General features: G+C 48.0%; 1 protein-coding gene across 8 annotated transcripts in view; it reads left to right on the forward strand.

Moving 5' to 3' along the window:
* LOC110530803 (AP-1 complex subunit sigma-3) overlaps window positions 1–24,141 on the forward strand; it is a 26,968-nt gene extending 2,827 nt beyond the window's left edge. For 5 of the 8 annotated variants that reach the window (XM_036986454.1, XM_021614073.2, XM_021614071.2 and 2 more), the window contains 5 exons: window positions 8,372–8,550; window positions 21,405–21,513; window positions 21,661–21,798; window positions 22,921–22,972; window positions 23,508–24,141. In XM_036986454.1, coding sequence (XP_036842349.1) covers window positions 8,372–8,550; window positions 21,405–21,513; window positions 21,661–21,798; window positions 22,921–22,972; window positions 23,508–23,635 — 606 coding nt within the window. In that variant the 3' untranslated portion in view covers window positions 23,636–24,141. The remainder of the gene's footprint in view (window positions 1–8,371; window positions 8,551–21,404; window positions 21,514–21,660; window positions 21,799–22,920; window positions 22,973–23,507) is intronic. The other 3 variants (XM_036986455.1, XM_021614075.2, XM_021614074.2) reach the window with 1 other exon arrangement.

Below are 24,141 nucleotides of genomic sequence, written 5' to 3' on the forward strand. Positions count from 1 at the left end.
ATAGGGACACTTCAACTATGACAGACAAAATGAGAAAAAAAAAATCCAGAAAATCACATTGTAGGATTTTTAATTAATTTATTTGCAAATTATGGTGGAAAATAAGTATTTGGTCACCTACAGACAAGCAAGATTTCTGGCTCTCACAGACCTGTAACTTCTTCTTTAAGAGGCTCCTCTGTCCTCCACTTGTTACCTGTATTAATGGCACCTGTTTGAACTTATTATCAGTATAAAAGACACCTGTCCACAACCTCAAACAGTCACACTCCAAACTCCGCTATGGCCAAGACCAAAGAGCTGTCAAAGGACACCAGAAACACAATTATAGACCTGCACCAGGCTGGGAAGACTGAATCTGCAATAGGTAAGCAGCTTGGTTTGAAGAAATCAACTGTGGGAGCAATTATTAGGAAATGGAAGACATACAAGACCACTGATAATCTCCCTCGATCTGGGGTTCCACGCAAGATCTCACCCCGTGGGGTCAAAATGATCACAAGAACGGTGGGCAAAAATCCCCGAACCACACGGGGGGACCTAGTGAATGACCTGCAGAAAGCTGGGACCAAAGTAACAAAGCCTACCATCAGTAACACACTACGCCGCCAGGGACTCAAATCCTGCAGTGCCAGACGTGTCCCCCTGCTTAAGCCAGTACATGTCCCGGCCTGTCTGAAGTTTGCTAGAGAGCATTTGGATGATCCAGAAGAAGATTGGGAGAATGTCATATGGTCAGATGAAACCAAAATATAACTTTTTTGGTAAAAACTCAACTCGTCGTGTTTGGAGGACAAAGAATGCTGAGTTGCATCCAAAGAACACCATACCTACTGTGAAGCATGGGGGTGGAAACATCATGCTTTGGGGCTGTTTTTCTGCAAAGGGACCAGGACGACTGATCCGTGTAAAGGAAAGAATGAATGGGACCATGTATCGTGAGATTTTGAGTGAAAACCTCCTTCCATCAGCAAGGGCATTGAAGATGAAACGTGTCTGGGTCTTTCAGCATGACATCACTGCTCTAGAGGAGATCTGCATGGAGGAATGGGCCAAAATACCAGCAACAGTGTGTGAAAACCTTGTGAAGACTTACAGAAAACGTTTGACCTCTGTCATTGCCAACAAAGGGTATATAACAAAGTATTGAGACATTTTTGTTATTGACCAAATACTTATTTTCCACCATAATTTGAAAATAAATTCATAAAAAATCCTACAATGTGATTTTCTGGATTTTTTGGGCAAAAATGAATTTAGTCAGCCACCAATTATGCAAGTTCTCCCACTTAAAAAGATGAAAGAGGCCTGTAATTCATCATAGGTACACTTCAACTATGACAGACAAAATGAGAAAAAAAAATCCAGAACATTTTGGCCCATTCCTCCATGCAGATCTCCTCTAGAGCAGTGATGTTTTGGGGCTGTTGCTGGGCAACACAGACTTTCAACTCCCTCCAAAGATTTTCTATGGGGTTGAGATCTGGAGACTGGCTAGGCCACTCCAGGACCTTGAAATGCTTCTTACGAAGCCACTCCTTCGTTGCCCGGGTGGTGTGTTTGGAATCATTGTCATGCGGAAAGACCCAGCCATGTTTCATCTTCAATGCCCTTGCTGATGGTAGGCTTTGTTACTTTGGTCCCAGCTCTCTGCAGGTCATTCACTAGGTCCCCCCGTTTGGTTCTGGGATTTTTGCTCACCGTTCTTGTGATCATTTTGACCCCATGGGGTGAGATCTTGCGTGGAGCCCCAGATCGAGGGAGATTATCAGTGGTCTTGTATGTCTTCCATTTCCTAATAATTGCTCCCACAGTTGATTTCTTCAAACCAAGCTGCTTACCTATTGCAGATTCAGTCTTCCCAGCCTGGTGCAGGTCTACAATTTTGTTTCTGGCGTCTTTTGACAGCTCTTTGGTCTTGGCCACAGTGGAGTTTGGAGTGTGGCTGTTTGAGGTTGTGGACAGGTGTCTTTTATACTGATAACACGTTCAAACAGGTGCCATTAATACAGGTAACAAGTGGAGGACAGAGGAGCCTCTTAAAGAAGAAGTTACAGGTCTGTGAGAGCCAGAAATCTTGCTTGTTTGTGGGTGACCAAATACTTATTTTCCACCATAATTTGAAAATAAATTCATTAAATATCCTACAATGTGATTTTCTGGATTTTTATTCTCATTTTGTCTGTCATAGTTGAAGTGTACCTATGATGAAAATTTTTATGTGGGAGAACTTGCACAATTGGTGGGTGACTAAATACTTTTTTGCCCCACTGTAGCTCCACATTGATCTGGTACTCCCTGTATATAGCTCCACATTGATCTGGTACTCCCTGTATATAGCTCCACATTGATCTGGTTCTCCCTGTATATAGCTCCACATTGATCTGGTCCTGGTACTCCCTGTATATAGCTCCACATTGATCTGGTACTCCCTGTATATAGCTCTACATTGATCTGGTACTGGTACTCCCTGTATATAGCTCCACAGTGATCTGGTACTGGTACTCCCTGTATATAGCTCCACATTGATCTTGTACTGATACTCCCTGTATATAGTTCCATATCGATCTGGTATTCCCTTTATATAGCTCCACTTTGATCTGGTACTGGTACTCCCTGTATATAGCTCCACAGTGATCTGGTACTCCCTGTATATAGCTCCACTTTGATCTGGTACTGGTACTCCCTGTATATAGCTCCACAGTGATCTGTTACTCCCTGTATATAGCTCCACAGTGATCTGGTACTCCCTGTATATAGCTCCACTTTGATCTGGTACTGGTACACCCTGTATATAGCTCCACAGTGATTTGGTACTCCCTGTTTATAGCTCCACTTTGATCTGGTACTGGTACTCCCTGTATATAGCTCCACAGTGATCTGGTACTCCCTGTTTATAGCTCCACTTTGATCTGGTACTGGTACTCCCTGTATATAGCTCCACAGTGATCTGGTACTCCCTGTTTATAGCTCCACTTTGATCTGGTACTGGTACTCCCTGTATATAGCTCCACAGTGATCTGGTACTCCCTGTATATAGATCCACTTTGATCTGGTACTAGTACTCCCTGTATATAGCTCCACAGTGATCTGGTACTCCCTGTATATAGCTCCACTTTGATCTGGTACTGGTACTCCCTGTATATAGCTCCACAGTGATCTGGTACTCCATGTTTATAGCTCCACTTTGATCTGGTACTCCCTGTTTATAGCTCCACATTGATCTGGTACTGGTTCTCCCTGTATATAGCTCCACATTGATCTGGTACTGGTACACCCTGTATATAGCTCCACATTGATCTGGTACTCCCTGTTTATAGCTCCACAGTGATCTGGTACTCCCTGTTCATACAGTGCCTTGCGAAAGTATTCGGCCCCCTTGAACTTTGCGACCTTTTGCCACATTTCAGGCTTCAAACATAAAGATATATAACTGTATTTTTTTGTGAAGAATCAACAACAAGTGGGACACAATCATGAAGTGGAACGACATTTATTGGATATTTCAAACTTTTTTAACAAATCAAAAACTGAAAAATTGGGCGTGCAAAATTATTCAGCCCCTTTACTCTCAGTGCAGCAAACTCTCTCCAGAAGTTCAGTGAGGATCTCTGAATGATCCAATGTTGACCTAAATGACTAATGATGATAAATACAATCCACCTGTGTGTAATCAAGTCTCTGTATAAATGCACCTGCACTGTGATAGTCTCAGAGGTCCTTTAAAAGCGCAGAGAGCATCATGAAGAACAAGGAACACACCAGGCAGGTCCGAGATACTGTTGTGAAGAAGTTTAAAGCCGGATTTGGATACAAAAAGATTTCCCAAGCTTTAAACATCCCAAGGAGCACTGTGCAAGCGATAATATTGAAATGGAAGGAGTATCAGACCACTGCAAATCTACCAAGACCTGGCCGTCCCTCTAAACTTTCAGCTCATACAAGGAGAAGACTGATCAGAGATGCAGCCAAGAGGCCCATGATCACTCTGGATGAACTGCAGAGATCTACAGCTGAGGTGGGAGACTCTGTCCATAGGACAACAATCAGTCGTATATTGCACAAATCTGGCCTTTATGGAAGAGTGGCAAGAAGAAAGCCATTTCTTAAAGATATCCATAAAAAGTGTTGTTTAAAGTTTGCCACAAGCCACATGGGAGACACACCAAACATGTGGAAGAAGGTGCTCTGGTCAGATGAAACCAAAATTGAACTTTTTGGCAACAATGCAAACCGTTATGTTTGGCGTAAAAGCAACACAGCTGAACACACCATCCCCACTGTCAAACATGGTGGTGGCAGCATCATGGTTTGGGCCTGCTTTTCTTCAGCAGGGACAGGGAAGATGGTTACAATTGATGGGAAGATGGATGGAGCCAAATACAGGACCATTCTGGAAGAAAACCTGATGGTGTCTGCAAAAGACCTGAGACTGGGACGGAGATTTGTCTTCCAACAAGACAATGATCCAAAACATAAAGCAAAATCTACAATGGAATGGTTCAAAAATAAACATATCCAGGTGTTAGAATGGCCAAGTCAAAGTCCAGACCTGAATCCAATCGAGAATCTGTGGAAAGAACTGAAAACTGCTGTTCACAAATGCTCTCCATCCAACCTCACTGAGCTCGAGCTGTTTTGCAAGGAGGAATGGGAAAAAATTTCAGTCTCTCGATGTGCAAAACTGATAGAGACATACCCCAAGCGACTTACAGCTGTAATCGCTGCAAAAGGTAGCGCTACAAAGTATTAACTTAAGGGGGCTGAATAATTTTGCACAGCCAATTTTTCAGTTTTTGATTTGTTAAAAAAATTTGAAATATCCAATAAATGTCGTTCCACTTCATGATTGTGTCCCACTTGTTGTTGATTCTTCACAAAAAAATACAGTTTTATATCTTTATGTTTGAAGCCTGAAATGTGGCAAAAGGTCGCAAAGTTCAAGGGGGCCGAATACTTTCGCAAGGCACTGTAGCTCCACTTTGATCTGGTACTGGTACTCCCTGTATATAGCTCCACATTGATCTGGTACTGGTACTCCCTGTATATAGTTCCATATCGATCTGGTATTCCCTTTATATAGCTCCACTTTGATCTGGTACTGATACTCCCTGTATATAGCTCCACATTGATCTGGTACTGGTACTCCATGTATATAGCTCCACAGTGATCTGGTACTCCCTGTTTATAGCTCCACTTTGATCTGGTACTGATACTCCCTGTATATAGTTCCATATCGATCTGGTATTCCCTTTATATAGCTCCACTTTGATCTGGTACTGATACTCCCTGTATATAGTTCCATATCGATCTGGTATTCCCTGTATATAGCTCCACAGTGATCTGGTACTCCCTGTATATAGCTCCACATTGATCTGGTACTGATACTCCCTGTATATAGTTCCACTTTGATCTGGTACTGATACTCCCTGTATATAGTTCCACATTTATCTGGTACTGATACTCCCTGTATATAGTTCCATATCGATCTGGTATTCCCTGTATATAGCGCCACAGTGATCTGGTACACCCTGTATATAGCTCCACTTTGATCTGGTACAAATACAATTTTATTTGATCTTTATCTTTGTGGGGACTGGGTGTATTGATACACCATCCAAAGTGTAATTAATAACTTCACCATGCACAAAGCCATATTCAATGTTGGATTTATTTTGACCCATCTACCAATAGGTGCCCATCTTTGTGAGGCATTGGAAAACCTCCCTGGTCTTTGTGGTTGAATCTGTGTTGTAAATTCACTGCTCAACAGAGGGCCCTTACAGATACATGTGTTGGGTACAGAGATGAGGTAGGCATTCAAAAAACATGTTACACTATTATAGAGTCCACGCAACTTATTATGTAACTTGTTCAGCATATTTAGGCATGCCATAACAAATGGGTTCAATACTTATTGATTCAAAGACATTTCATTTTGACATGTTGGGGTATATTGTCTAGTCCAGTGACACACAGTCTCAATTTGATCCATTTTAATTTCAGGCTGTAACACAACAAGATGTGGAAAAAAATCAAGGGGTGTAGATACTTTCTGAATGCACTGTACATCTCCCTAAATTTAGAAAGGTATAACGTTTTAATTGCAGAACTTCTAATCCTATGTTATTTATATATCCTAATCTCTGTCCTACTGTCAGACCAACGATGCCTCAAGTCCCTGAAATATCATTGGCTTTGCTGCCATTCATTAACAACTATACACATCTGCAGTGCAAGGTTAAGAAGGAAACACATTTATGTTAAGTTAATTCATTTCTATTTTGTGTATTCTGTATGGCTTTGCTGGCGTCGCCGGCTCAGTTTAACAGTTGACAACAATACATGTCCTCAGAGAAAGCTTGTCCAGATATTCCAGCCAGCTGTGGTCCTCTGAAGTCAACAATAGCAGGAAGATGAAACCAGAGATCCCTTGGCCCCATTGGCTTAGTTCTAATGAATATCAAATTGGACATCCAGCTGAACAAAGCAAGGAAACACACTCTCTAAACAGCACTAGCACGTCTCTTGAGTTCTCTTGGAAGCAAAACAGCATTACTAAATGAAAGAGGTTGGGTACAGGGGAGTAATGATTACATCTCATCAGTTTACATGTAATCCGATTACAAAAACACTGTCACTGTAATCAGAATCAAAATAAAGAAAAACCTTTGAATGAGTAGGTGTGTCCAAGCTGGTACTATATACAGTGCTATACAGTTGAAGTCAGAAGTTTACATACACTTAGGTTGGAGTCATTAAAACTTGTTTTTCAACCACTCCACACATTTCTTGTTAACAAACTATAGTTTTGGTAAGTCGGTTAGGACATCTACTTTGTGCATCTACAAGTCATTTTTCCAACAATTGTTTACAGACAGATTATTTCACTTATAATTCACTCTATCACAATTCCAGTGGGTCAGAAGTTTACATACATTATGTTGACTGTGCCTTTAAACAGCTTGGAACATTCCAGAAAATGATGTTATGGCTTTAGAAGCTTCTGATGGGCTAATTGACATCATTTGAGTCAATTGGAGGTGTACCTGTGGATGTATTTCAAGGCCTACCTTCAAACTCAGTTCCTCTTTGCTTGACATCATGGGAAAATCAAAAGAAATCAGCCAAGACCTCAGTTAAAAAACAAGTCTGGTTCATCCTTGGGAGCAATTTCCAAGCGCCTGAAGGTACCACATTCATCTGTACAAACAATAGTACGCAAGTATAAACACCATGGGACCACACAGCCGTCATACAGCTCAGAAAGGCGACCTTGCTGGAGGAAACAGGTACAAAGTATCTATATCCACAGTAAAACGAGTCCTATATCGACATAACCTGAAAGGCCGCTCAGCAAGGAAGAAGCAACTGCTCCAAAACCGCCATAAAAACGCCAGACTATACGGTTTGCAACTGCACATGGGGACAAAGATCGTAGTTTTTGGAGAAATGTCCTCTGGTCCGATGAAACATAACTAGAACTGTTTGGCCATAATGACCATTGTTATGTTTGAAGGAAAAAGGGGGAGGCTTGCAAGCCGAAGAACACCATCCCAACCGTGAAGCACAGGGGTGGTAGCATCATGTTGTGGGGGTGCTTTGCTGCAGGAGGGACTGGTGCACGTCACAAAATAGATGGCAACATGAGGAAGGAAAATTATGTGGATATATTGAAGCAACATCTCAAGACATCAGTCAGGAAATTAAAGCTTGGTCACAAATGGGTCTTCCAAATGGACAATGACCCCAAGCATACTTCCAAAGTTGTGGCAAAATTGCTTAAGGACAACAAAGTTAAGGTATTGAAATGGCCATCACAAAGCCCTGACCTCAATCTTATAGAAAGTCTGTTGGCAGAACTGAAAACGCGTGTGCGAGCAAGGAGGCCTACAAACCTGACTCAGTTACACCAGCTCTGTCAGGAGGAATGGGCCAAAATTCACCCAACTTATTGTGGAAGGCTACCAAATACTAATTGAGTGTATGTTATCTTCTGACCCACTGGAAATGTGATGAAACAAATAAAAGCTGAAATAAATCATTCTCTCTACTATTATTCTGACATTTCACAATCTTTCACAAGTAAAGTGGGGATCCTAACTGACCTAAGACATACAATTTCTACTAGGATTAAATGTCAGAAATAGTGAAAAACTGAGTTTAAATGTATTTGGCTAAGGTGTATGTAAACGTCCGACTTCAACTGTGTACAGAACCAGTCAACAGTTTGGACACACCTACTCATTCCAGGGTTTTCACCCAACTACCTGAATGAAGGTTTGAAAGATAAATATTGGAACCCAGCGTTCTGCCCTGTATTTTTCTCTCCTCTCTGCATGTCCTCTCCTAACCCATCTCGCCCTTTTAGATGCGTTTCCTGCTCCTCTTCAGTCGCCAGGGCAAGCTCCGTCTCCAGAAGTGGTTCACGCCCATCCCCGAGCGAGAGAAGAAGAAGATCACCAGGGACATGACCACCATGGTGTTGGCACGGAAACCACGCTCCTGCAACTTCCTGCACTGGAAAGACCTAAAGATCGTCTACAAGAGGTGAGGAAGGGAGGAGGGGGACGTAAGACCTAAAGATCGTCTACAAGAGGTGAGGAGGGGAGGAGAGGGAGGAAAGACCTGAAAATCATCTACAGGAAGTGGGGAGGAGAGGAAGTGAAGAGGAGAACTCTATTTGCTTACTATTTATCTCAGGTTGCATGTCAAAACCTAAGTATTCAATTGGTTTCCTCTTCTTCATATTAAATGACCCCAGCCCTATTACCCCCTTCCCCCCCACCACTCTCTAACTGTAATGTTGTATTGCCCTATTACCCCCTTCCCCCCCAATCTCTAACTGTAATGTTGTATTGCCCGGTTACCCCCCCACCACTCTCTAACTGTAATGTTGTATTGCCCTATTACCCCCTTCCCCCCCCACAATCTCTAACTGTAATGTTGTATTGCCCTATTACCCACCCACCCACCCACCCACCCACCACTCTCTAACTGTAATGTTGTATTGCCCTATTACCCCCTTCCCCCCCACCACTCTCTAACTGTAATGTTGTATTGCCCTGTTACCCCCTTCCCCCCCACTCTCTAACTGTAATGTTGTATTGCCCGGTTACCCCCCCACCACTCTCTAACTGTAATGTTGTATTGCCCTGTTACCCCCCCCCCCCACCACTCTCTAACTGTAATGTTGTATTGCCCTGTTACCCCCTTCCCCCCCACTCTCTAACTGTAATGTTGTATTGCCCGGTTACCCCCCCACCACTCTCTAACTGTAATGTTGTATTGCCCTGTTACCCCCCCCCCCCCACCCACCCACCCACCCACCACTCTCTAACTGTAATGTTGTATTGCCCTATTACCCCCTTCCCCCCCACCACTCTCTAACTGTAATGTTGTATTGCCCTGTTACCCCCTTCCCCCCCACTCTCTAACTGTAATGTTGTATTGCCCGGTTACCCCCCCACCACTCTCTAACTGTAATGTTGTATTGCCCTGTTACCCCCCCCCCCCCCCCACCCACCCACCACTCTCTAACTGTAATGCTGTATTGCCCTGTTACCCCCCCCCCCACCCCCCACCACTCTCTAACTGTAATGTTGTATTGCCCTGTTACCCCCCCCCACCACTCTCTAACTGTAATGTTGTATTGCCCGGTTACCCCCCCACCACTCTCTAACTGTAATGTTGTATTGCCCTGTTACCCCCCCCCCCCCACCCACCCACCACTCTCTAACTGTAATGCTGTATTGCCCTGTTACCCCCCCCCCACCCCCCACCACCACCACCACTCTCTAACTGTAATGCTGTATTGCACTGTTACCCCCCCCCCCCACCCCCCACCACCACCCACCACTCTCTAACTGTAATGCTGTATTGCCCTGTTACCCCCCCCCCACCACTCTCTAACTGTAATGCTGTATTGCCCTGTTACCCCCCCCCCACCACTCTCTAACTGTAATGTTGTATTGCCCTGTTACCCACCCCCCACCACTCTCTAACTGTAATGTTGTATTGCCCTGTTACCCCCCCCACCACTCTCTAACTGTAATGTTGTATTGCCCTGCTACCCCCCCCCCCCCCCACCACTCTCTAACTGTAATGTTGTATTGCCCTGTTACCCCCCCACCACTCTCTAACTGTAATGCTGTATTGCCCTGTTACCCCCCCCCCCCACCACTCTCTAACTGTAATGTTGTATTGCCCTGTTACCCCCCCACCACTCTCTAACTGTAATGCTGTATTGCCCTGTTACCCCCCCCACCACCTCTCTCTAACTGTAATGTTGTATTGCCCTGTTACCCTCCCCCCCCTCCACTCTCTAACTGTAATGTTGTATTGCCCTGTTACCCCCCCCCCCACCACTCTCTAACTGTAATGTTGTATTGCCCTGTTACCCCCCCCCCCACCACCACTCTCTAACTGTAATGTTGTATTGCCCTGCTACCCTCCCCCCCACCACTCTCTAACTGTAATGTTGTATTGCCCTATTACCCCCTTCCCCCCCACCACTCTCTAACTGTAATGCTGTATTGCCCTGTTACCCCCCCCACCCCCCACCACTCTCTAACTGTAATGTTGTATTGCCCTGTTACCCCCCCCACCACTCTCTAACTGTAATGTTGTATTGCCCTGCTACCCCCCCACCACTCTCTAACTGTAATGTTGTATTGCCCTGTTACCCCCCCCCACCACTCTCTAACTGTAATGCTGTATTGCTCTGTTACCCCTCCCCCACCTCTCTCTAACTGTAATGTTGTATTTCCCTGTTACCCCCCCCCTCCACTCTCTAACTGTAATGTTGTATTGCCCTGTTACCCCCCCCCCACCACTCTCTAACTGTAATGTTGTATTGCCCTGTTACCCCCCCCCCCACCACTCTCTAACTGTAATGCTGTATTGCCCTGTTACCCCCCCCCACCTCTCTCTAACTGTAATGTTGTATTGCCCTGTTACCCCCCCTCCCCCCCCCACTCTCTAACTGTAATGTTGTATTGCCCTGTTACCCCCCCCCCCCACCACTCTCTAACTGTAATGCTGTATTGCCCTGTTACCCCCCCCCCCCCCCCACCTCTCTCTAACTGTAATGTTGTATTGCCCTGTTACCCCCCCCCCCCACCACTCTCTAACTGTAATGCTGTATTGCCCTGTTACCCCCCCCCACCACTCTCTAACTGTAATGTTGTATTGCCCTGTTACCCCCCCCCCCCCACCACTCTCTAACTGTAATGCTGTATTGCCCTGTTACCCCCCCCCACCTCTCTCTAACTGTAATGTTGTATTGCCCTGTTACCCCCCCCCCCCCACTCTCTAACTGTAATGCTGTATTGCCCTGTTACCCCCCCACCACTCTCTAACTGTAATGTTGTATTGCCCTGTTACCCCCCCTCCCCCCCCCACTCTCTAACTGTAATGTTGTATTGCCCTGTTACCCCCCCCACCACTCTCTAACTGTAATGTTGTATTGCCCTGTTACCCCCCCCCCCACCACTCTCTAACTGTAATGCTGTATTGCCCTGTTACCCCCCCCCCACCACTCTCTAACTGTAATGCTGTATTGCCCTGTTACCCCCCCCCCACCACTCTCTAACTGTAATGTTGTATTGCCCTGTTACCCACCCCCCACCACTCTCTAACTGTAATGTTGTATTGCCCTGTTACCCCCCCCACCACTCTCTAACTGTAATGTTGTATTGCCCTGCTACCCCCCCCCCCCCCCACCACTCTCTAACTGTAATGTTGTATTGCCCTGTTACCCCCCCACCACTCTCTAACTGTAATGCTGTATTGCCCTGTTACCCCCCCCCCCCACCACTCTCTAACTGTAATGTTGTATTGCCCTGTTACCCCCCCACCACTCTCTAACTGTAATGCTGTATTGCCCTGTTACCCCCCCCACCACCTCTCTCTAACTGTAATGTTGTATTGCCCTGTTACCCTCCCCCCCCTCCACTCTCTAACTGTAATGTTGTATTGCCCTGTTACCCCCCCCCCCACCACTCTCTAACTGTAATGTTGTATTGCCCTGTTACCCCCCCCCCCACCACCACTCTCTAACTGTAATGTTGTATTGCCCTGCTACCCTCCCCCCCACCACTCTCTAACTGTAATGTTGTATTGCCCTATTACCCCCTTCCCCCCCACCACTCTCTAACTGTAATGCTGTATTGCCCTGTTACCCCCCCCACCCCCCACCACTCTCTAACTGTAATGTTGTATTGCCCTGTTACCCCCCCCACCACTCTCTAACTGTAATGTTGTATTGCCCTGCTACCCCCCCACCACTCTCTAACTGTAATGTTGTATTGCCCTGTTACCCCCCCCCACCACTCTCTAACTGTAATGCTGTATTGCTCTGTTACCCCTCCCCCACCTCTCTCTAACTGTAATGTTGTATTTCCCTGTTACCCCCCCCCCTCCACTCTCTAACTGTAATGTTGTATTGCCCTGTTACCCCCCCCCCACCACTCTCTAACTGTAATGTTGTATTGCCCTGTTACCCCCCCCCCCACCACTCTCTAACTGTAATGCTGTATTGCCCTGTTACCCCCCCCCACCTCTCTCTAACTGTAATGTTGTATTGCCCTGTTACCCCCCCTCCCCCCCCCACTCTCTAACTGTAATGTTGTATTGCCCTGTTACCCCCCCCCCCCACCACTCTCTAACTGTAATGCTGTATTGCCCTGTTACCCCCCCCCCCCCCACCTCTCTCTAACTGTAATGTTGTATTGCCCTGTTACCCCCCCCCCCCACCACTCTCTAACTGTAATGCTGTATTGCCCTGTTACCCCCCCCCACCACTCTCTAACTGTAATGTTGTATTGCCCTGTTACCCCCCCCCCCCCCACCACTCTCTAACTGTAATGCTGTATTGCCCTGTTACCCCCCCCCACCTCTCTCTAACTGTAATGTTGTATTGCCCTGTTACCCCCCCCCCCCCACTCTCTAACTGTAATGCTGTATTGCCCTGTTACCCCCCCACCACTCTCTAACTGTAATGTTGTATTGCCCTGTTACCCCCCCTCCCCCCCCCACTCTCTAACTGTAATGTTGTATTGCCCTGTTACCCCCCCCACCACTCTCTAACTGTAATGTTGTATTGCCCTGTTACCCCCCCCCCCACCACTCTCTAACTGTAATGTTGTATTGCCCTGTTACACCCCCCCCACCTCTCTCTAACTGTAATGTTGTATTGCCCTGTTACCCCCCCCCCCCACTCTCTAACTGTAATGTTGTATTGCCCTGTTACCCCCCCCCCCCCCCACCACTCTCTAACTGTAATGTTGTATTGCCCTGTTACCCCCCCCCCCCACCACTCTCTAACTGTAATGTTGTATTGCCCTGTTACCCCCCCCCCACCTCTCTCTAACTGTAATGTTGTATTGCCCTGTTACCCCCCCCACCACTCTCTAACTGTAATGCTGTATTGCCCTGTTACCCCCCCCCCCCACCTCTCTCTAACTGTAATGTTGTATTGCCCTGTTACCCCCCCCCCCACCACTCTCTAACTGTAATGTTGTATTGCCCTGTTACCCCCCCCCACCACTCTCTAACTGTAATGCTGTATTGCCCTGTTACCCCCCCACCACTCTCTAACTGTAATGTTGTATTGCCCTGTTACCCCCCCACCACTCTCTAACTGTAATGTTGTATTGCCCTGTTACCCCCCCCCCACCACCACTCTCTAACTGTAATGCTGTATTGCCCTGTTACCCCCCCCCACCACCACCACCACTCTCTAACTGTAATGTTGTATTGCCCTGTTACCCCCCCCCCCCCCCACCACTCTCTAACTGTAATGCTGTATTGCCCTGTTACCCCCCCCCCCACCACTCTCTAACTGTAATGTTGTATTGCCCTGTTACCCCCCACCCCCCACCACTCTCTAACTGTAATGTTGTATTGCCCTGTTACCCCCCCCCCCACCCCCCACCACTCTCTAACTGTAATGTTGTATTGCCCTGTTACCCCCCCACCACTCTCTAACTGTAATGCTGTATTGCCCTGTTACCCCCCCCCCCACCACTCTCTAACTGTAATGCTGTATTGCCCTGTTACCACCCCACCACTCTCTAACTGTAATGTTGTATTGCCCTGTTACCCCCCCCCCACCACTCTCTAACTGTAATGTTGTATTGCCCTGTTACCCCCCCCCACCTCTCTCTAACTGTAATGTTGTATTGCCCTGTTACCCCCCCCCCCCACCACTCTCTAACTGTAATGCTGTATTGCCCTGTTACCCCCCCCCCCACCTCTCTCTAACTGTAATGTTGTATTGCCCTATTACCCCCCCCCCCACCACTCTCTAACTGTAATGTTGTATTGCCCTGTTACCCCCCCCCCACCGCTCTCTAACTGTAATGCTGTATTGCCCTGTTACCCCCCCACCACTCTCTAACTGTAATGTTGTATTGCCCTGTTACCCCCCCCCACCACCACTCTCTAACTGTAATGCTGTATTGCCCTGTTACCCCCCCCCCCCCACCACTCTCTAACTGTAATGCTGTATTGCCCTGTTACCCCCCCCCCACCACTCTCTAACTGTAATGTTGTATTGCCCTGTTACCCCCCCCCCCCCACCACTCTCTAACTGTAATGTTGTATTGCCCTGTTACCTCCCCCCCACCCCCCACCACTCTCTAACTTTAATGTTGTATTGCCCTGTTACCCCCCCACCACTCTCTAACTGTAATGCTGTATTGCCCTGTTACCCCCCCCCCCCCACCACTCTCTAACTGTAATGCTGTATTGCCCTGTTACCCCCCCCCCCCCCACCACTCTCTAACTGTAATGCTGTATTGCCCTGTTACCCCCCCACCACTCTCTAACTGTAATGCTGTATTGCCCTGTTACCCCCCCCCCCACCACTCTCTAACTGTAATGCTGTATTGCCCTGTTACCCCCCCACCACTCTCTAACTGTAATGCTGTATTGCCCTGTTACCCCCCCCCCCCCACCACTCTCTAACTGTAATGCTGTATTGCCCTGTTACCCCCCCCCCCACCACTCTCTAACTGTAATGTTGTATTGCCCTGTTACCCTCCCCCCCCTCCACTCTCTAACTGTAATGTTGTATTGCCCTGTTACCCTCCCCCCCCTCCACTCTCTAACTGTAATGTTGTATTGCCCTGTTACCCCCCCCCCCCACCACTCTCTAACTGTAATGTTGTATTGCCCTGTTACCCCCCCACCACTCTCTAACTGTAATGCTGTATTGCCCTGTTACCCCCCCCCCCCTCCACTCTCTAACTGTAATGTTGTATTGCCCTGTTACCCTCCCCCCCTCCACTCTCTAACTGTAATGTTGTATTGCCCTGTTACCCCCCCCCCCCACCACTCTCTAACTGTAATGTTGTATTGCCCTGTTACCCCCCCACCACTCTCTAACTGTAATGCTGTATTGCCCTGTTACCCCCCCCCCCTCCACTCTCTAACTGTAATGTTGTATTGCCCTGCTACCCCCCCCACCACTCTCTAACTGTAATGTTGTATTGCCCAGTTACCCCCCCCCCCACCACCACTCTCTAACTGTAATGTTGTATTGCCCAGTTACCCCCCCCCCCCACCACCACTCTCTAACTGTAATGTTGTATTGCCCTGTTACCCCCCCCCCCACCACTCTCTAACTGTAATGCTGTATTGCCCTGTTACCCCCCCCCCCCCCACCTCTCTCTAACTGTAATGTTGTATTGCCCTGTTACCCCCCCCCCACCACCACTCTCTAACTGTAATGTTGTATTGCCCTGTTACCCCCCCCCCACCACTCTCTAACTGTAATGTTGTATTGCCCTGTTACCCCCCCCCCCCCACCACTCTCTAACTGTAATGTTGTATTGCCCTGTTACCCCCCCCCCACCACTCTCTAACTGTAATGTTGTATTGCCCTGTTACCCCCCCACCACCACCACCACTCTCTAACTGTAATGTTGTATTGCCCTGTTACCCCCCCCCCCCCACCACTCTCTAACTGTAATGCTGTATTGCCCTGTTACCCCCCCCCCCACCTCTCTCTAACTGTAATGTTGTATTGCCCTATTACCCCCCCCCCCACCACTCTCTAACTGTAATGTTGTATTGCCCTGTTACCCCCCCCCCCCACCACTCTCTAACTGTAATGCTGTATTGCCCTGTTACCCCCCCACCACTCTCTAACTGTAATGTTGTATTGCCCTGTTACCCCCCCCCACCACCACTCTCTAACTGTAATGCTGTATTGCCCTGTTACCCCCCCCCCCCCACCACCACCACCACTCTCTAACTGTAATGTTGTATTGCCCTGTTACCCCCCCCCCCCCCCACCACTCTCTAACTGTAATGCTGTATTGCCCTGTTACCCCCCCCCCACCACTCTCTAACTGTAATGTTGTATTGCCCTGTTACCCCCCCCCCCCACCACTCTCTAACTGTAATGTTGTATTGCCCTGTTACCTCCCCCCCACCCCCCACCACTCTCTAACTGTAATGTTGTATTGCCCTGTTACCCCCCCACCACTCTCTAACTGTAATGCTGTATTGCCCTGTTACCACTCTCTAACTGTAATGCTGTATTGCCCTGTTACCCCCCCCCCCCCACCACTCTCTAACTGTAATGCTGTATTGCCCTGTTACCCCCCCACCACTCTCTAACTGTAATGCTGTATTGCCCTGTTACCCCCCCCCCCCCACCACTCTCTAACTGTAATGCTGTATTGCCCTGTTACCCCCCCACCACTCTCTAACTGTAATGCTGTATTGCCCTGTTACCCCCCCCCCCCCACCACTCTCTAACTGTAATGCTGTATTGCCCTGTTACCCCCCCCACCTCTCTCTAACTGTAATGTTGTATTGCCCTGTTACCCCCCCCCCCCCCACCACTCTCTAACTGTAATGTTGTATTGCCCTGTTACCCCCCCCCCCCACCACTCTCTAACTGTAATGTTGTATTGCCCTGTTACCCTCCCCCCCCTCCACTCTCTAACTGTAATGTTGTATTGCCCTGTTACCCCCCCCCCCCCCACCACTCTCTAACTGTAATGTTGTATTGCCCTGTTACCCCCCCACCACTCTCTAACTGTAATGCTGTATTGCCCTGTTACCCCCCCCCCTCCACTCTCTAACTGTAATGTTGTATTGCCCTGCTACCCCCCCCACCACTCTCTAACTGTAATGTTGTATTGCCCAGTTACCCCCCCCCCACCACCACTCTCTAACTGTAATGTTGTATTGCCCAGTTACCCCCCCCCCCACCACCACTCTCTAACTGTAATGTTGTATTGCCCTGTTACCCCCCCCCCCCACCACTCTCTAACTGTAATGCTGTATTGCCCTGTTACCCCCCCCCCCCCACCTCTCTCTAACTGTAATGTTGTATTGCCCTGTTACCCCCCCCCCACCACCACTCTCTAACTGTAATGTTGTATTGCCCTGTTACCCCCCCCCCCACCACTCTCTAACTGTAATGTTGTATTGCCCTGTTACCCCCCCCCCACCACTCTCTAACTGTAATGTTGTATTGCCCTGTTACCCCCCCCCCACCACTCTCTAACTGTAATGTTGTATTGCCCTGTTACCCCCCCACCACCACTCTCTAACTGTAATGTTGTATTGCCCTGTTACCCCCCCCCCACCACTCTCTAACTGTAATGTTGTATTGCCCTGTTACCCCCCCACCACTCTCTAACTGTAATGTTGTATTGCCCTGTTACCCCCCCACCACCACCACCACTCTCTAACTGTAATGTTGTATTGCCCTGTTACCCCCCCCCCCCACCACTCTCTAACTGTAATGCTGTATTGCCCTGTTACCCCCCCCCACCTCTCTCTAACTGTAATGTTGTATTGCCCTGTTACCCTCCCCCCCCTCCACTCTCTAACTGTAATGTTGTATTGCCCTGTTACCCTCCCCCCCCTCCACTCTCTAACTGTAATGTTGTATTGCCCTGTTACCCCCCCCCCCCCACCACTCTCTAACTGTAATGTTGTATTGCCCTGTTACCCCCCCACCACTCTCTAACTGTAATGCTGTATTGCCCTGTTACCCCCCCCCCTCCACTCTCTAACTGTAATGTTGTATTGCCCTGTTACCCTCCCCCCCCTCCACTCTCTAACTGTAATGTTGTATTGCCCTGTTACCCCCCCCCCCCACCACTCTCTAACTGTAATGTTGTATTGCCCTGTTACCCCCCCACCACTCTCTAACTGTAATGCTGTATTGCCCTGTTACCCCCCCCCCCCTCCACTCTCTAACTGTAATGTTGTATTGCCCTGCTACCCCCCCCACCACTCTCTAACTGTAATGTTGTATTGCCCAGTTACCCCCCCCCCACCACCACTCTCTAACTGTAATGTTGTATTGCCCAGTTACCCCCCCCCCCCACCACCACTCTCTAACTGTAATGTTGTATTGCCCTGTTACCCCCCCCCCCCACCACTCTCTAACTGTAATGCTGTATTGCCCTGTTACCCCCCCCCCCCCCACCTCTCTCTAACTGTAATGTTGTATTGCCCTGTTACCCCCCCCCCACCACCACTCTCTAACTGTAATGTTGTATTGCCCTGTTACCCCCCCCCCACCACTCTCTAACTGTAATGTTGTATTGCCCTGTTACCCCCCCCCCCCACCACTCTCTAACTGTAATGTTGTATTGCCCTGTTACCCCCCCACCACTCTCTAACTGTAATGTTGTATTGCCCTGTTACCCCCCCACCACCACCACCACTCTCTAACTGTAATGTTGTATTGCCCTGTTACCCCCCCCCCCCCACCACTCTCTAACTGTAATGCTGTATTGCCCTGTTACCCCCCCCCCCCACCTCTCTCTAACTGTAATGTTGTATTGCCCTATTACCCCCCCCCCCACCACTCTCTAACTGTAATGTTGTATTGCCCTGTTACCCCCCCCCCCCCACCACTCTCTAACTGTAATGCTGTATTGCCCTGTTACCCCCCCACCACTCTCTAACTGTAATGTTGTATTGCCCTGTTACCCCCCCCACCACCACTCTCTAACTGTAATGCTGTATTGCCCTGTTACCCCCCCCCCCCACCACCACCACCACTCTCTAACTGTAATGTTGTATTGCCCTGTTACCCCCCCCCCCCCCACCACTCTCTAACTGTAATGCTGTATTGCCCTGTTACCCCCCCCCCACCACTCTCTAACTGTAATGTTGTATTGCCCTGTTACCCCCCCCCCCCCCACCACTCTCTAACTGTAATGTTGTATTGCCCTGTTACCTCCCCCCCACCCCCCACCACTCTCTAACTGTAATGTTGTATTGCCCTGTTACCCCCCCACCACTCTCTAACTGTAATGCTGTATTGCCCTGTTACCACTCTCTAACTGTAATGCTGTATTGCCCTGTTACCCCCCCCCCCCACCACTCTCTAACTGTAATGCTGTATTGCCCTGTTACCCCCCCACCACTCTCTAACTGTAATGCTGTATTGCCCTGTTACCCCCCCCCCCCCACCACTCTCTAACTGTAATGCTGTATTGCCCTGTTACCCCCCCACCACTCTCTAACTGTAATGCTGTATTGCCCTGTTACCCCCCCCCCCACCACTCTCTAACTGTAATGCTGTATTGCCCTGTTACCCCCCCCACCTCTCTCTAACTGTAATGTTGTATTGCCCTGTTACCCCCCCCCCCCCACCACTCTCTAACTGTAATGTTGTATTGCCCTGTTACCCCCCCCCCCCACCACTCTCTAACTGTAATGTTGTATTGCCCTGTTACCCTCCCCCCCCTCCACTCTCTAACTGTAATGTTGTATTGCCCTGTTACCCCCCCCCCCCCCACCACTCTCTAACTGTAATGTTGTATTGCCCTGTTACCCCCCCACCACTCTCTAACTGTAATGCTGTATTGCCCTGTTACCCCCCCCCCCCCTCCACTCTCTAACTGTAATGTTGTATTGCCCTGCTACCCCCCCCACCACTCTCTAACTGTAATGTTGTATTGCCCAGTTACCCCCCCCCCACCACCACTCTCTAACTGTAATGTTGTATTGCCCAGTTACCCCCCCCCCCACCACCACTCTCTAACTGTAATGTTGTATTGCCCTGTTACCCCCCCCCCACCACTCTCTAACTGTAATGCTGTATTGCCCTGTTACCCCCCCCCCCCCACCTCTCTCTAACTGTAATGTTGTATTGCCCTGTTACCCCCCCCCCACCACCACTCTCTAACTGTAATGTTGTATTGCCCTGTTACCCCCCCCCCACCACTCTCTAACTGTAATGTTGTATTGCCCTGTTACCCCCCCCCCCACCACTCTCTAACTGTAATGTTGTATTGCCCTGTTACCCCCCCCCCCACCACTCTCTAACTGTAATGTTGTATTGCCCTGTTACCCCCCCCCACCACCACTCTCTAACTGTAATGTTGTATTGCCCTGTTACCCCCCCCCACCACTCTCTAACTGTAATGTTGTATTGCCCTGTTACCCCCCCACCACTCTCTAACTGTAATGTTGTATTGCCCTGTTACCCCCCCACCACCACCACCACTCTCTAACTGTAATGTTGTATTGCCCTGTTACCCCCCCCCCCACCACTCTCTAACTGTAATGCTGTATTGCCCTGTTACCCCCCCCCCACCTCTCTCTAACTGTAATGTTGTATTGCCCTGTTACCCCCCCCCCCACCACTCTCTAACTGTAATGTTGTATTGCCCTGTTACCCCCCCACCACCACCACCACTCTCTAACTGTAATGTTGTATTGCCCTGTTACCCCCCCCCCCACCACTCTCTAACTGTAATGCTGTATTGCCCTGTTACCCCCCCCCCCACCTCTCTCTAACTGTAATGTTGTATTGCCCTGTTACCCTCCCCCCCCACCACTCTCTAACTGTAATGTTGTATTGCCCTGTTACCCCCCCCCCCCCCCCCACCACCACTCTCTAACTGTAATGCTGTATTGCCCTGTTACCCCCCCCCCCCACCACTCTCTAACTGTAATGTTGTATTGCCCTGTTACCCCCCCCCCCACCACCACCACCACTCTCTAACTGTAATGCTGTATTGCCCTGTTACCCCCCCCCCCCACCACCACCACTCTCTAACTGTAATGCTGTATTGCCCTGTTACCCCCCCCCCCCCCCCCACCACCACCACCACTCTCTAACTGTAATGCTGTATTGCCCTGTTACCCCCCCCCCCCCCCCCACCACCACCACCACTCTCTAACTGTAATGCTGTATTGCCCTGTTACCCCCCCCCACCCCCCCCCCCCCCACCACCACCACCACTCTCTAACTGTAATGCTGTATTGCCCTGTTACCCCCCCCACCACCACCACCACCACCACCACTCTCTAACTGTAATGCTGTATTGCCCTGTTACCCCCCCACCACCACCACCACTCTCTAACTGTAATGCTGTATTGCCCTGTTACCCCCTACTACTCTGTCATTGTAGGTATGCCAGTCTGTATTTCTGCTGTGGTCTGGATGCTGAGGAGAATGAACTTCTGGCCTTGGAGATGCTGCATCGCTATGTGGAGCTGTTGGACAAGTACTTTGGCAACGTGCGTAAGGGACGACATTTCTTTTCTTTCACCTAGCACTCTCTTTATTTCAGTCTCTCATTCTCTCTCACTATGTAAAATGATTCCTGCTAGACTGGACAGTACCTCTTGAACATTGGGTGATTTCCTCTTCCTTTACCCATGCAGGTGTGTGAGCTGGACATTATCTTTAACTTTGAAAAGGCCTACTTCATCCTGGATGAGTTTCTATTAGGGGGAGAGGTACAGGAGACTTCCAAACTAGTGGTGGCCCGCTCCGTCGAGGCCTCGGACATGCTACAGGAGGTGAGAGAAACGCCACGCTCAGGATAGAACCTGCCTCGTAGGGACTGATCTAGGATCAGAATTCTGTCTCCGATCTGATCTAGGATCAGTATTTCTGCCTCCAATCTGATCTAGGATCAGTATTTCTGCCTCCGATCTGATCTAGGATCAGTATTTCTGCCTCCGATCTGATCTAGGATCAGTATTTCTGCCTCCGATCTGATCTAGGATCAGTATTTCTGCCTTCGATCTTATCTAGGATCAGTATTTCTGCCTTCGATCTTATCTAGGATCAGAATTTCTGCCTCCGATCTGATCTAGGATCAGAATTTCTGCCTCCGATCTGATCTAGGATCAGAATTTCTGCCTCCGATCTGATCTAGGATCAGTATTTCTGCCTCCGATCTGATCTAGGATCAGTATTTCTGCCTCCGATCTTAGCTGAGACTATGTGATATTTATCTTGTATTTACATATGTAATTACATAATAATTAGCTATAATTAACCTCTTGTTTATTGGAGATTGAACACACACGCATAGCTATACCATTTTGTAACAAGTAGTTACCAATTTTAATGAATGATTTATAGTAGGTACTCTAAAGTAGCCATTTTCCCCTATTATTCCTTAGTAATACCAGGTGAAAGTGGACTGTTGAAAAAGTGTTACTGTTTCAGCATGGGTTTATAATGTGTAGTGCAGCAGCTAACTGACTTCCTGGTGAGCTCTCCTGTCAATCTCCGCTAACAGGCTTCCCTTCATGAACCATATTAACTGGTGCCAATACTCATGGACCTGTCTGTCTATTCTCTCTCTCTTCTCTTCTCTCTTCTCTTTTCTCTCTCTCCTCTCTCTCCTCTCTTCTCTCCTCTTCTCTCTTTCTTTTCTCTCCTCTCTTCTCTCTCTCTTCTCTTTCTTTTCTCTCCTCTCTCTTCTCTCCTCTCTTTTCTCTCCTCTCTTGTCTCTCCTCTCTCCCCCCTCCTCTCTTTTCTCTCTTCTCTCTTCTCTCTCTCTCCTCTCTTTTCTTTTCTCTCTTTTCTCTCCTTCTCTTTTCTCTCCTCTTCTCTTTTCTCTCCTCTTTTCTCTTTTCTCTCCTCTTTTCTCTTTTCTCTCCTCTTTTCTCTTTTCTCTCCTATCTCAGAAACAGAGACTGATGGAGATTATACTTCTATTTCCTTTATTCTTCAGTTGCTGTAAGTCTGAGCGTTGGCAGTATGTCTGTTTTCTGTGTTGTCCGTCTATCCTCAGCTCTCGGTGGCGCTATAGACGCACCAAGCCAGAGTCCCACTCTGCGTGGCCCTGGTTTCACACCATCTTCTTGCTTCGGGGGAATAAAACAAACTTGTTTGATCTAGTCTGATGCACGTGCATGCTATCTGACGTTGTTGCATCATCACACTCATTTTAATCTTCATCACCACCCTTCATCATCATTGCTATAGGCTGAGATTGACAACAGTGATTTTGGTCTGGAGCTTGGATGGCCTTGAATGTGGACCGAAAGGTTAGAAGTGAATGATTGTGATTGTGTTCGTAGCAGAGTAGTCTACATTGTGTTGGCGGTTTACGCTCCTATGTCTCCACGGATGTAAGATGTCATTCTAATTGAATGCAATCATTCTACCTCTATGGTTAGATGTTATGTAGGTGTGGCTATGAATATTCATCACATTAGGACAAGGCTTGTTGATCTGGAGATCTCACGTTTCATCTGTCTCTCCACTCTAGACCATGGAGGAATACATGAGCAAGCCTGCATTCTAACACTGGGGGAAATGGATCTACACACACCAGAAGGAATCTGGACGATTACAGACCTGGAAGTCTTACTACTGTACAGAACCATGGAGTTATGAGTTCTAGAATTATATGTCTGAATCTGTGTCCTGAGGCAGGCAGGGAGTGTTTTTAAATAGGGAAGTGCTGTGAAATGTATCTTGTTTCTGCAAATAGGACAATAACATGATGACCAATAAATTGGTAGGAGGCACTCAATGATTGAGCTATTATCAAATGTATATTGATACTGTATGATCACCCATCCCTCTTGCTCGTCGATGTACATTGAGGTTACTGAAAACTGTGGTTATGACAATCATTAAAATCAATACTCACATTTTTTTTCCCCCAAATATGTACGCTCTATTGACATTTTAAGAAGTGCCTTTTTAGAAATATGTATTTGAAGTTGTGTTTTAAATGCATCTTGTAGACTAGCCTTTTTCTGTGTGACTTGTTGTAGGATTATATCTTGGAAAGGGAGTGATTATTTATCTGGGTGAATGTCACAGTTTTTTTTATATATAACTAATTATGGATCTTGAATGTTGAAGACTTTGGAATTAAAATGTGTATTTTGATA

The sequence above is a fragment of the Oncorhynchus mykiss genome, chromosome 8 (genome assembly GCF_013265735.2).
Source record: "Oncorhynchus mykiss isolate Arlee chromosome 8, USDA_OmykA_1.1, whole genome shotgun sequence".
Lineage (NCBI taxonomy): Eukaryota > Metazoa > Chordata > Actinopteri > Salmoniformes > Salmonidae > Oncorhynchus > Oncorhynchus mykiss.